This window comes from Rhincodon typus, chromosome 21 (genome assembly GCF_021869965.1).
Source record: "Rhincodon typus isolate 14 chromosome 21, sRhiTyp1.1, whole genome shotgun sequence".
Classification (NCBI taxonomy): Eukaryota; Metazoa; Chordata; class Chondrichthyes; order Orectolobiformes; family Rhincodontidae; genus Rhincodon; species Rhincodon typus.
The window spans coordinates 18,145,271-18,157,504 of record NC_063352.1 but is presented as its reverse complement, the minus strand read 5'-3'; the positions used below and the strand labels follow the sequence as shown (position 1 = coordinate 18,157,504).

The window sequence follows — 12,234 nt, the reverse complement described above, 5'->3', positions numbered from 1 at the left end:
TCTCCTTCACAGGTGCTGCCAGACCTGCTGAGCTTTTCCAGCAACTTTGTTTTTGTACCAAGTGGAGACTGTTTGGCTAAGGATGGATCTTGACATCCCTGGTGCTAACTCTCAACTGCATGCAAGTGTTGCATACTTAATCATTCAGAATAAGAGTTACAGTACCATATGAGGTAAGAATTTACCCGTCACCAAAGTACCAGAAGTAACGGAATGAAGCAGTGTCAAAGTAATCACTTGGATCATAGAGGATGAATGAGATCTGTGTTGGGATGTTGGTGGCTAGTTCATATTCCTTTCTTGAGAAAGTGATACTGCCATTTGGCTGCTTCAATGATAGAGTTCCCACCACAAAGTCTGTACAGGGAAAGAAAAACAGTTCTGAGAGTCACACATGGTCAGACACAAATGCAGGCAGTTATTAAAGATAATTCAATATGAATCTGGTGTAATTACAGTTATTAAATAGTATTCATCAATAACCTGGTGCAAACACAGTATAGATTAATATTCAACAATTGCTTCATATGACACTTTAATTGAACAATGTTCACCAGTAAAAACCAATAAAAAACTACAGATGCTGTAAATCAGAAACAAAAACAGAAATTACTGGAAAAGGTCAGCTGGTCTGGCAGCATCTATGAAGAGAAATCAGAGTTAACGTTTCGGGTTTGAGTGACCCCCTTCCTCAAAATAGACAGTAGCTAAGAAAATGTCGGTTTTTATGCAGAAGATAGGGTGGGTGGGGGGAGGACGTAAGGACTAAATGATAGGTGGGGATAGAGTCCAAAGAAAGAGGAGAACAGTTGGACAGACAAAGGAGTGGATAATGATCTGACTAGAAGGGTGAATAGCTATTAATGGGGACTGTTAGTGGTTAACAATGGATTGTGTGTAATTGTTGACTGTGTGTTAACAAAGCCTGATATGTGGAGTTTAGGATAAGGACATGGGAGAACTCAAGCCCTAAAGTTATTGAACTCGATGTTGAGTCCAGAGGGCTGCAGGGTCCCCAACTGGAAAATGAAGTGCTGTTCTTCCAGCTTGCGCTGGTGTGTTGAAGTGATCCCATTCTGTTCCCTGGGCAACATCTCTGTCTCAGCTTGCTGCAGTGTTTCAGCGAAGCTCAGCGCAAGCTGGAAGAACAACACCTCATTTTCCGCTTGGGGGTCGTACAGCCCTCTGGACTCAATATCAAGTTCAATAAATTTAGGGCTTGAGCTCTCCCATGTCCTCATTCGAAACCCCCACACATAGGCCATGTTAACACAACCCATTGTTGGCCACCAACAGTCCCCATCAACAGATATTCACCCTTCTAGCCCAATTGTTATCCGCTCCTTTGTCTGTTCAGCTGTTCTCCTCTCTTTTTTGGGCTCTATCCCCAGCCTTCATTCACTCCTAACTCCCACCCCCACCACCCTATCTTCTACACATAGACTGACATTTTCCTAGCTACCAATATTCATCAGTAACTTGGTGTTTATAAAGTCATTGAATAGTATTAACCAGTAAAAGTCACCATACTCCCAGAGGACTGTAGGTCTCATTAGAGAGCGATGACTGGTGGCAAGTTTAAACTGAGGGTCATCATGACTCAGGTGAGGGTGAGGCTTCATGGTGACCTCGGGCAGGATGAGAATTGAACCCATGCTGTTGGTGTCATTCTGCATCACAAACCAGCTGTGCAGCCAACAAAGCCCCCTGTACAATATCTGGCAATAACTTGGAGTTAATAGTTATTGAACAATGTTCATCAGTGACTTGATATAATATTGTAATTGAATAATATTCACTAGTAACCTGCTATTAATACAATATTCACAAATAACCTTGTATTAATGCAGTTTTTAAAAAAAACTAATAACCTGATATATAATAGTTTTGAACAACGTTCCCCAATAACCTGGTGTTAATGAAGTTGTTGAATAATGTTAAGACTGTTAGAATTGAGGCTGGAGGAGTGCACTGTTGCTGTGGTCCCCCTAGTCCATGGGTTAAAATAAAGTTAAATAAAAATATATTTCCTAGTTACTGAGATGGTAATTTAAATGCCTTCCTGTTATCAGTTTTTAAATAAAAGGATGTATCTTTCATCAATTGCTCATCTCTTCTCTAACTGGTGAACATGGAAGGGTAAATGCTCTTCCTTCTAAATAACTCAAAACACATTGACAAGGAGCTTCTGCAAAAGAGAAAAAAAATGCAGAGGTCCACGTTAAAATAAAACTTTTTCTGACCATTAAGATTATTCTTGAAGGTAAAAAAGTTAAAGTTTAGACTGTTCTAAATTTTTTGTTTCAATTTGATTTATTGTTGTCCCATGTACCTAAGTATGGTGAAAAGTTTTGTTTGGTGTGTAGTACAGGCAGATCGTAGCCTACAAGAGCATACAGATTATAGGGTGATTAAACAGAGTGAGGCATACAAAGTTACGGCTGCACAGGCAGTGCACAAAAATAAGATCAACATTAGATTTGAAATTTGAGAGGTCTGTTCTGATATTTTGGCATGTGAGGTCAAGTCATTCGTTATGCACACACTGTCTCTGGAGTCTGGGCAGACACAGCTTGCTCGGGAAATAAAGATTGAGAAGTTCAGTCACTCTTCCAGAAAAACAAATAGGATTCACACTGAACTCAACAACAGAATCCTTTTCAGAAATTGGAAAATTGGGCAGCCCTTCCTCATGGGCTTCTTGTTCCTCTACTAAAGACGAGATAAAACAAGAATTTTTCCAAACCATACCCTGTTTAAATAGTGCTGGAAGGGTCTACAGCAAAGCTATAACCATTCGTGATTTCTAGAAAGCGTTATTGGAAAACAATGCCCAATATCCTAGGTGAACTTTCAATGACTTCTTTAAAGTAGATCTCTCCAGATATGTTCAGAAAATTTTAAATAAATCAATTTTTCCATGATATTGTAAAACTTGTCCTCAGATAAATTATTGAATATGAAGTGCTTTTGTAACAATACAGTTAGTGAACAATATTAACCAAAAACTTATTTGGTAGTAATCTGGGGTTAATACTTATCAAGCAACATTTTCAAATAACCTGATGTATTACAGTTATTGAACAAAATTAGTAAAAGCCTGGTTTTAAGTGTCATTAAAATATATTTTCCAAGCCTCTTTGAACACAGGGATAGTGCCAGGGGACTGCAGGATTGCAAATGTGACACCATTGTTTAATAAAAGGTCAAAGGATAACCTAGGAAATTACAGACATGTCAATGTATCATCATTAGTGAGAAAACAGATGGGGGATGTATTGTGGGATAAGATGAATATACATTTAGAGAAAAATAAGTTAATACTAGACAATCAGCATGGCTTTGTCAAGGGCAGGTCATGTCTGACAAGCTTGAAATCTTTGACGAACTGACGTAGGCAGTGGATAAAGGTAGTGCTGCGGACTTTGTATATTTGGACTTTCAGGAAACAATTGATACAGTGCCATTTGATCTGGCTGGTTGATTAACTCGTTAGTTGGTTGGTTAAAAATATTTGGGATTGATGGTTTCTTGGCAGCATGGATTAGAAATTGGTTAAATGTTACGAATCAGAGGGTAGGAATAGATGGGCATTTCTCAGATTTGAAAGTTGAATCATAGTTGAAAGTGGTGTTCCCCACACATCGGTGTTGAGACCCTTGCTGTTTCTGATTTATATAAATGAATTGGAGACGGGGTGGAGGATGAAATCTCTTAAATTTTCAGCTGATGCTAAGCTATGGAGAATAGTGAATTGTGAGAATGACACTGAGTGACTTCTGAGGGACATTGACAAGTTGGCCAGATGCCTGGCAAATAAATTTCAACACAGAGAAATGTTAGGTAATGCATTTTGGTAGAAGAAATATGGACAGACAATTCAGGTTCAATGCTACAACTTTGAGGAGAGCACAGGAGCAGAAGGACCTTGGGGTTCACGTGCACAATTCTCTGAAGGTGATCAGACAAGTTGAAACTATAAGAAGGCTTATAGGATCTTTGGGTTTATAAATAAAGACATAGAATATAAAAGCAAGAATGTGATGCTACACCTCTACAAGTCATTGATCAGCCTACATTTGGAGTATTGTTTTCAGTTCTGGGAACCTTATTCAAGGAAGGATGTTAAAGCCCTGGAGAGAGTGCAAAGGAGATTTTCTAGAAGGATACCAGGATAGGGATTCTAGGTACAAGGAAAGATTAGAGAAATTGGGCTTATTCTCCTTGGAGCAGAGAAGATTAAGGGGTGACCTTATTGAGGTGTTCAATTTAGAGGACAATTTTGACAGAGCAAAGGAAATTATTCTAGTTGATATGTCAGTAACTGGGGGGTCACAATTTCAAGATTGTCAGCAATTTAGCTAGGAATGAGAGAAACTTCTTTCCTCAGACAATTGTTAGGATTTGAATTGTGCTGCCTAGAAAAGTAGTGGATGCAGATTCCATAGGAGTTTGTAAAAGAGAGCTGGATATTTATGTGAAAATTATTAATTTAGAGAGCTACGGAGATAGGACTGGAGAATGAGACTAGCTGGGAAGCTCTTTCGGGAGTAGGTACAGGCATAATAGGCAGAATGGCCTCCTTCCGGACTGTAAAATTGTATGAGCCTATATTCACTAATGGGTTAATACAGTTATTACACACTATTTATCAAGACCTTGTTTAAATACAGTCGAGTATCAAAACAGTATTAATCAATGATCCTGTCAATCCTGTTATTGAACACTATTTACCAGTAGCTTGATGTAACTAGCTGCTATCCATTATTCACTAGTGGATGCAAAAAGTGAATATTCAAATTCCACTAAAAACCAGGTATAATCCCAACTGTTACAGGCAAGTCAGGAATATTTGTTTAAATCTTTTGGAATGGTGAAACTAGATTCAAACTACAGAGCGAGGAGACAAGGACAGTCTGGGCTCCCAGTTACAACCACATATTACACTCTTACCTGTCACCAGGAGTTTGATGGAGCCGTGAGCGAGTGGGGGGCACCACGAACAGCCGCTTCGGGTTACCCAAGCACGGAGAGCGTACAGTTTCGGGGCCAGGCTGTGGACGGTGATGGAGGAGGTGAGTTCCTGCTCCGAACTCCTTACGATGGCCAGGGGACTCTCCACGTTCCAATGGAAGGTGTAAGGTTGCGGTTCCAGCTGCTCCTGCCGGCTCCCAGGCTTAGGTACCAACCTGGCCTCCACTGTTCCATGGGCACCAGTGGTGATGGGCCCATCATTACTCAGTACCAGCTCATACTGCCAGCACATCCCTGCTTGGGGAAACAGAGTCGAAGTATTGGCAATATTTTAAACAAAACAAGTCCAGGAGTCAGTTATACCTTTGGGATGTAATTCATTCACTTGCAAACAGGAATTATATTCCGAGGGTGGAGCTGGGGTGTGAAAACTAATCTCTTTTCATCGAAACTAACTAACATCTGACTTACGGTGGGGTTATAAACAGGCTGGTTTTGAATTTGCCGAGCGCTTTAAACTGAACAGATTTTTAAAAAAGGGAAAACTCCCGGGGTATTTCCTGTTCATTAAGAATACATCTGGTCCCTGCTTCTTTATTATCTAAAGTCGCGTTTGCTCATGGTGGACTCCCTCTCCCCTTCCTTACCTGATAATACTGCTGTGTTCAACAACAGCAGGAGCTCCAGAGAAGTCATGATTCACCGACTAGGTGCTCTCTGTCTCTGCGTCTCTCCCCCGAGTTTCTTCACTGCTCTCAGCAGCAACAAGCTGCTACTCTATACTTCCTAGTACGTCAGCTTCAGTCTGAATCGACACAACTTGTGTCAGAACCAAACGAGAACTTATACCAGTCAATGACTCTTATTTTCAGTTTATTTTCAAACGTCAGAGGTTGACCCTGTTGTATATTCCAGCTCCCCTTGCCTCTACGTTGCTGCAACACAACCCTCCTTTACCCATGCTCTTGTCATCTCCAGACCAGCCTACTTCAATCCTCTGCTGGCCATTCTCCTTCCATTTGTCATAAACAAATTCAGTTGTAGTTCTTTAATCTAGATAAATGAGAGGTACTATATTTTGGAAAGGCAAATTGGGGTAGGACTTATACACTTAATGGTATGTCCTGGGACGTGTTGCTGAACAAAGAGACCTTAGTTCCTTTAAAGTGGAATTGCAAGTAGACAGGATAGTGAAGAAGGTGTTTGGTATGCTTGCCTTTATTGGTCAGTGCATTGTATAGGAGTTGGGAGGTCATGTTGTGGCTGTATAGGACATTGGTTAGGCCACTTCTGGAATACTGTGTTCAATTCTGGCCTCCCTGTTATAGGAAAGATGTTGTGAAACTTGAAAGGGTTCAGAAAGAATTTACAAGAATGTTGCCAGGGTTGGAGGGTTTGAGCTATAGGGAAAGGCTGAATAGACTGGGGCTACTTTCCTGGAGCATTGAAGGCTGAGGGGTGACTTTATCGAAGTTTATAAAATCATGAAGGGCATGGATAAGGTGAACAGTCAAGGTCTTTTCTCCAGGGTAGACGAGTCCAAAACTAGAGGGCATAGGTTTAAGGTGAGAGGGGAAAGATTTAAAAGGGACCTAAGGGGCAACTTTTTCCACACAGAGGGTGGTGCGTGTATGGAATGAGCTGCCAGAGGAAGTAGTGGAGGGTGGTACAATTACAACATTTAAAAGGCATCTGAATGGGTATATGAATAGGAAGGGTTTAGAGGGATATAGGCCAAATGCTGGCAAATGGGACTAGATTTATTTAAGATATCTGGCTGGCATGGATGAGTTGGACTGAAGGGTCTGTTTCCATGCTGTACATCTCTATGGCTCCATGACACTAAGTGCCTCTGGGTCAGACTGTCATAGATTGAAGTCCCATATTTAGGCAGAAATTCCATTGCAATATGAGGAGCTTCTGCACTGTCACAGATGCTGTCTTCTGAATGAGAAGTTAAACAAGACCTCATTGCTCTGTCAAGTGGATGTAGAAGACATTCTGGCCAATATTTATCCCTCAATTAAACCCAAAACAAAATTTTTCCTGATCACATTTTTAGTTGTGGGACCTTACTGTGTGCAAATTAGCTGCTGCGTTTCATACATTTCAATAGTCACTATCTTTCATAAGAACTTCTTTGGGTGCAACTACTTTGGGATATCTTGAATTCACGAAAATTACTATATAAATGCAAACTGTTCTTCCTTTCTTGATCAGGTAAAACTCTTTCCCAGATTCTAATCTGCACCTGTTACCCACACATAATACGTGTACATGCTGTATATGAATATATGCTGTATGTCCTTCATGATGACCTACATTGATATTCAGTCTACCAACATCTCAAATTTAAAATATTCATTTGCCTGTTCAAGTCCCTTTGTGGCTCCACTCACCCCTTGCTCTGTAAATCCTACAAGCCCTGCAACTTGCCAAGATATCTGCACATCACCAAATCCAGATACCCTCTGCTTCATCATTGGGGTCTGGGACCCAAAGCTCTGGAATCTCTGTCAAAACCTCTTCCCTCTGTATCTTTCTCTTCTTCCTTATGATCCTTTCTGTAACCTTAATCTTTATGTTCTTGAGTCATCAATCCTGATATCCCCTTATGTGGCTCAGTGTCAATATTTATCTGATTATGTCCCCAAGAAGCACATGGGGAGTGCCTTTAACAACATGAACTACACATATGTTGTTGTTGATGCACGTGCAGGAGAGCAGTAGCTGTGGGCGACAGTTTCCTATGTGTACAGCTGTCGTCAGGGCACTGACACCGCCTGTTCCTTCCCTTGACGTTTGTTCCTCAGGGAGGTGTCACTGATTCAGTACAGCTAATAGGGAGCTTGGGTTTACACTTCCCAGGCAAACGTGGCTTCACCCAAGCTGCAGTCCAACTTTCAGTTTACCAACAGTGCTTCCTCATTAGGCAGCTGTTTGAACTGCACTTTCCTCCACCTCCCAACATCCTGAGCAGAAACTCATGGAAACTCCATTGCAACACTGAGAACAGGTGCAATTCAGAGCTACACAGGGGATTACGAATATTTTATTTTCATTGGCAGAATTTAGGCATCAGTGGCGACATTTATAATGGACATTATAATGAATCAAGGACAAAGAATGTAACTGAGGAGTGTTGGATCAGCCATGATCCTATTGAATGGTGGAGTAGACTTGAGGGGCGAACAACCTGCTCTTGTTTCTTGTGGTCTTATGCACTGCCTCTAATACCAGCATATCTTTCCTTAGATGTGGGGATCAAAGCTGTTCACTGTATTCTATGTGTGGTCTAGCTAGTATTTTGTATAGTCTTACCCATTTTTGTACACTCCCTCTTCTTTGCATTCCTTACAAGCTGCTGAACTTGTATGGTAGCTTTTTGTGATTTATGTACAAGAACCCCAAATTCCTCTGTACTGTAGCTTTATACATTCTTGCACCATTTAAATAGTATTCAGCTCCTCAATTCTTCCTGCCAAAGTGCACAACCACATATTTTCCCACATTATATTCCATCTGCCAAGTCTTTGCCCACTCACCTATACTCCACTGAAGACTTTGTGTTATCCTCACCACTTGCCTTCCCTCCTGTTTTTGTGTCATCTGCGAACTTGTCAATAGTACACTCATTTCCCTCATCCAAGTTATTAATATATACTGTAAATAATAGTGGCCCTAGCACTGATCCCTGTGGCAGACCACTAGATACAGGTTGCCATCCTGGCGATGCCCCGCCCCTTATTCCAATCCTCTATTTTCCATTAGTTAGCCAATTCTCCAGTCAGGCTCATTTATAACCACAACATCATGGGCTCTTTTCTTATTAAGTAGCTGTCCCTGCAGCAGCTTATTGAACGCCTTTCAGAAATCTAAATATTACATCTTTACGTTCCTTTTATCGATCATGCACGTTACCTTCTTGATGAATTCTGATAGGTTTGTCAGGCATGATTTCCCCTTCAATGAAACCATGCTAATTCTATTTGACTATATTATGCATTTCTAAATGCTCTGCTATTACATCCTTTAGAATAAACTCTTAACATCTAACAATGACAGATATTAAGCAAACTGGCTGATAGTGACTGGTTTGTCTCCTTTCTTTTTTGAATGAAGGTGTTGCATTGGCGATCCCTGATCCTCTGGGTCTTTACCAGCATCTAAATATTTGTGGAAGGCTACTACAAGTGTATGCACTATCTCTGTGTTATTTCCTTTAATACCCTTCGATGCAACTCATCAGGTTTGTGGGACTTTTCGGCACTTAGCCCAATTAGTTTGCATAATATCTTTTCTCTAGTGGTAGTTTTATATTTATTTCCTCTTTCCATTTTGCCCCTTGATTATTTAGCACTGTTGGAATGCTATTAGAGTCCGTTACGGTGAAGAATGATACATAGCTATTCAACACCCCTGCCAGTTCTTGATTCCCCATTATTATTTCCCTAGTCTCATTCTCCAAGGGGTCTATTTTCACCTTGGCCTCTTTGTTTCTTTTTGCACACTTAAAGAAGCTCTTTCTATCTATTTTGCTATTACTTGTTTTGTAAACAAAATCACTGAATATATTCAAGAAAGGGATAGTTTTTTTTAGATTTTAAAAGCATCAAAGGGGTACTGGTAGATGGAGGATCAGCCATAATCATAGTGAATGGCAGGCTTAATGGTCCGAATTTCCTGCTCCTGCTCCATATTTCTATAATAAAACAAAGAATTGCAGATTCTAGGAATCTGAAATAAGAATAGAAAGTGCTGGAGAAACTCAGCCGGTCTGGTATCATCTATAGAGAGAGAAAAACAGAGTTAGCATTTAGTGTCCAGTGACCTTTCATCAGAACGAAGTTTCTATGTTACTTGTTAGTTTGCCATCAAAGTTGTTTTCTCCCTCTTTACTTTTTGTTATCAAATTTTGTGTTTTTAAAACTTTCTCAATTCTCTGGCTAACACAAATTTTTGCCACTTTGCATGTCTTTTTTTTTCCAGTTTGATGTTATCCTTAACTTCCTTGGTTAGCCATGATTGCTTATCCTCTCTCCAGAATCCTTCTTCACTGCATACATCTTTCTTGTAAGTCATGAACTGGTTTTGTAAATATCTCCCATTATCCCTCAACCATTTTTTCTGATAACCCATCTTCACAGTCTACCCCAGCTAAGTCTAACCTTGTTCCTTTGTAATTATTTTTATTTAAGTTTAGCACAGTTGTTTCCAAACCAAGTTTTTCATTCTCAAATTGAATGCTAGATTCTACCATGTTATAGTCAATATGTGATAATTTACTCTAAGATCATTTCTTAAACCTGCCTCATATCACTTTTCCAGATACAAAACAATATGATTTCTGTTTCGAGATCCACAATATATTGTTCTAGGAAACTGTCATGAATACACTCTGAATTCTTTCTTGAGGTTGCCTCTGCCAATTTGATTTTCCCAATCGAAATGAAAATTAAATCATTGATTATGGTTCAGAACGGTTTGAGGTCATGGTTAGTTCTTTGTCACTGAGTCGCTGGTCAAGACTGGATGGACCCACTTACAGAAATAGAACGATATAGGTCAGAGTTTGTCAAGAAAGGCACTGTAAAAATTCAAGTTTTTCATCCTTCTGTCTCTGTGCCAGGCACATCAAAGCACTTAAAAAGATTGTCTCTGCAATTTTGTTTTCCTTTCCATGTTTAAAAAGATTTTATTTGGTTACACTTGACACAACTATGTTTCTCACCCTAAAAGATCCCAAGTTTGGTTTCAGGAATATAGGAACAGAAGTGGGCCATTTAGCCCATCAAGCCTGACACACTATTCTAGATCATGGCTGATCATCTCAACACCATTTTCTTTTATTATCTCCATATCTCTTTCAACATTTCTAGAATGATGAAAGATAACCACTGATGCATTCACTGTTCTGTTGTTACTCCCTTCAATACTCTGGGATGAAGCTCATCTGATGCAGGAGGTTTATCGACTCTGAATCCAGCTAATTTTTCCAAGTACCTCTTCTTTAGTATTCCTGAAAAAAGACACTTTTCAAAGTGGAATGCTGATTGGTTGTGTGTACTTGAAACTACATGTTTTAATAAACACGTCCTTGCCTTTGTAGATGGAGCAATCATTTACATGATCAGCAACTGTTTCAACTCAATAAAATATATGACAGTAATTTGTAAAGGGGCTACTGTGGCACAGTGGTAGTGTTCTGACCTCTAAACTAAGAGACCTGGGTTCAAGTCCCAGCTACTCCAGAATTATATCATAGCATGACTGAACACTGAGGAAAATATCAACAACCATTTGCTGACTAATTTCTAAGGACAATACCATGAGAATCACAGCCAATCTGACTGAACTCAAACAAATCCTAGCAGTAATAGACCATGTACCCTCTATGCTATTATCTCTATTAATCAGAATATATTTGCCAAACAATCACCACAGTGCTCTTACACAGTAAAATATAGCTCATCCTCTCCCCACCTTTATTAGAAAAGTAGTTCTAACGTAAATCTCCTGGAAATCCCATTTCAGGTCAAAAAAAGCAACTACTGGCCACTATTCTTTGTTTTTTGCCACTCAGCCAATTCTATATCCATACTGCTAATTCCACTGGCCTGAAATTTCAAGCCTCCTGTGCAGGCACTTTCTGAAATGCCTATGAGATTCCATTTAAAGCACATCAACACAAAGCACATGTCCTGATCAACCCTCTTAACGAAACATCAACGGTTAAACACTTTGAGGTTGAGGAACTCACACTGCAAAGTGGAATTTTTGCTAACAACATTGGGAGGGTACAACTGTTTTGTTTTATAAATAAAGTTTATTCAAAATGAGTCGGCCGTCGCATTTTGATGACATAAAGAAGACCATCAAATTCGATGGTCTCAGCACTGCTCCGAGGCACGTTTGTTCCTCCGTCGGAGTGAATAGGTCCCCTGTAATTTTGAGGCCAGTGATGGGTGAGAATAATTTTTGGACCCGGGGAGGAGGGGGCAGCGGGAGGGAACGAGCGGGAAGCCGGGCTCGGGGTCCAGGCCGTTTGGTGGGGTTGAGGGGAAGCGGATGTTGCAGCGGCGGAGGGTGCAGGGTGAAGGGACGGGTGAGGCGGCTGGCGGGCAGTCCGTGCAGCGGCGCCGGGCTCGTGGCTCAGGTAACGGCTGGAGGACGGGAACCGGCACCGAGAGCTTCCCTACCCCTCCTCTCGTGCTATCTCCTGTACCCCAGTTCCCCGTTCCCATCCTCACCTGGGTCATC

General features: G+C 40.6%; 1 protein-coding gene across 1 annotated transcript in view; it reads left to right on the top strand.

Annotated features, from left to right (window-relative positions):
• The window catches only part of LOC109911874 (transformation/transcription domain-associated protein), a 206,307-nt gene that overhangs the window by 71,451 nt on the left and 122,622 nt on the right, over positions 1-12,234 (top strand). The window contains exon 23 of the mRNA XM_048609696.1: positions 4,964-5,137. Within this exon, the coding sequence (XP_048465653.1) occupies positions 4,964-5,137 (174 nt within the window). The remainder of the gene's footprint in view (positions 1-4,963; positions 5,138-12,234) is intronic.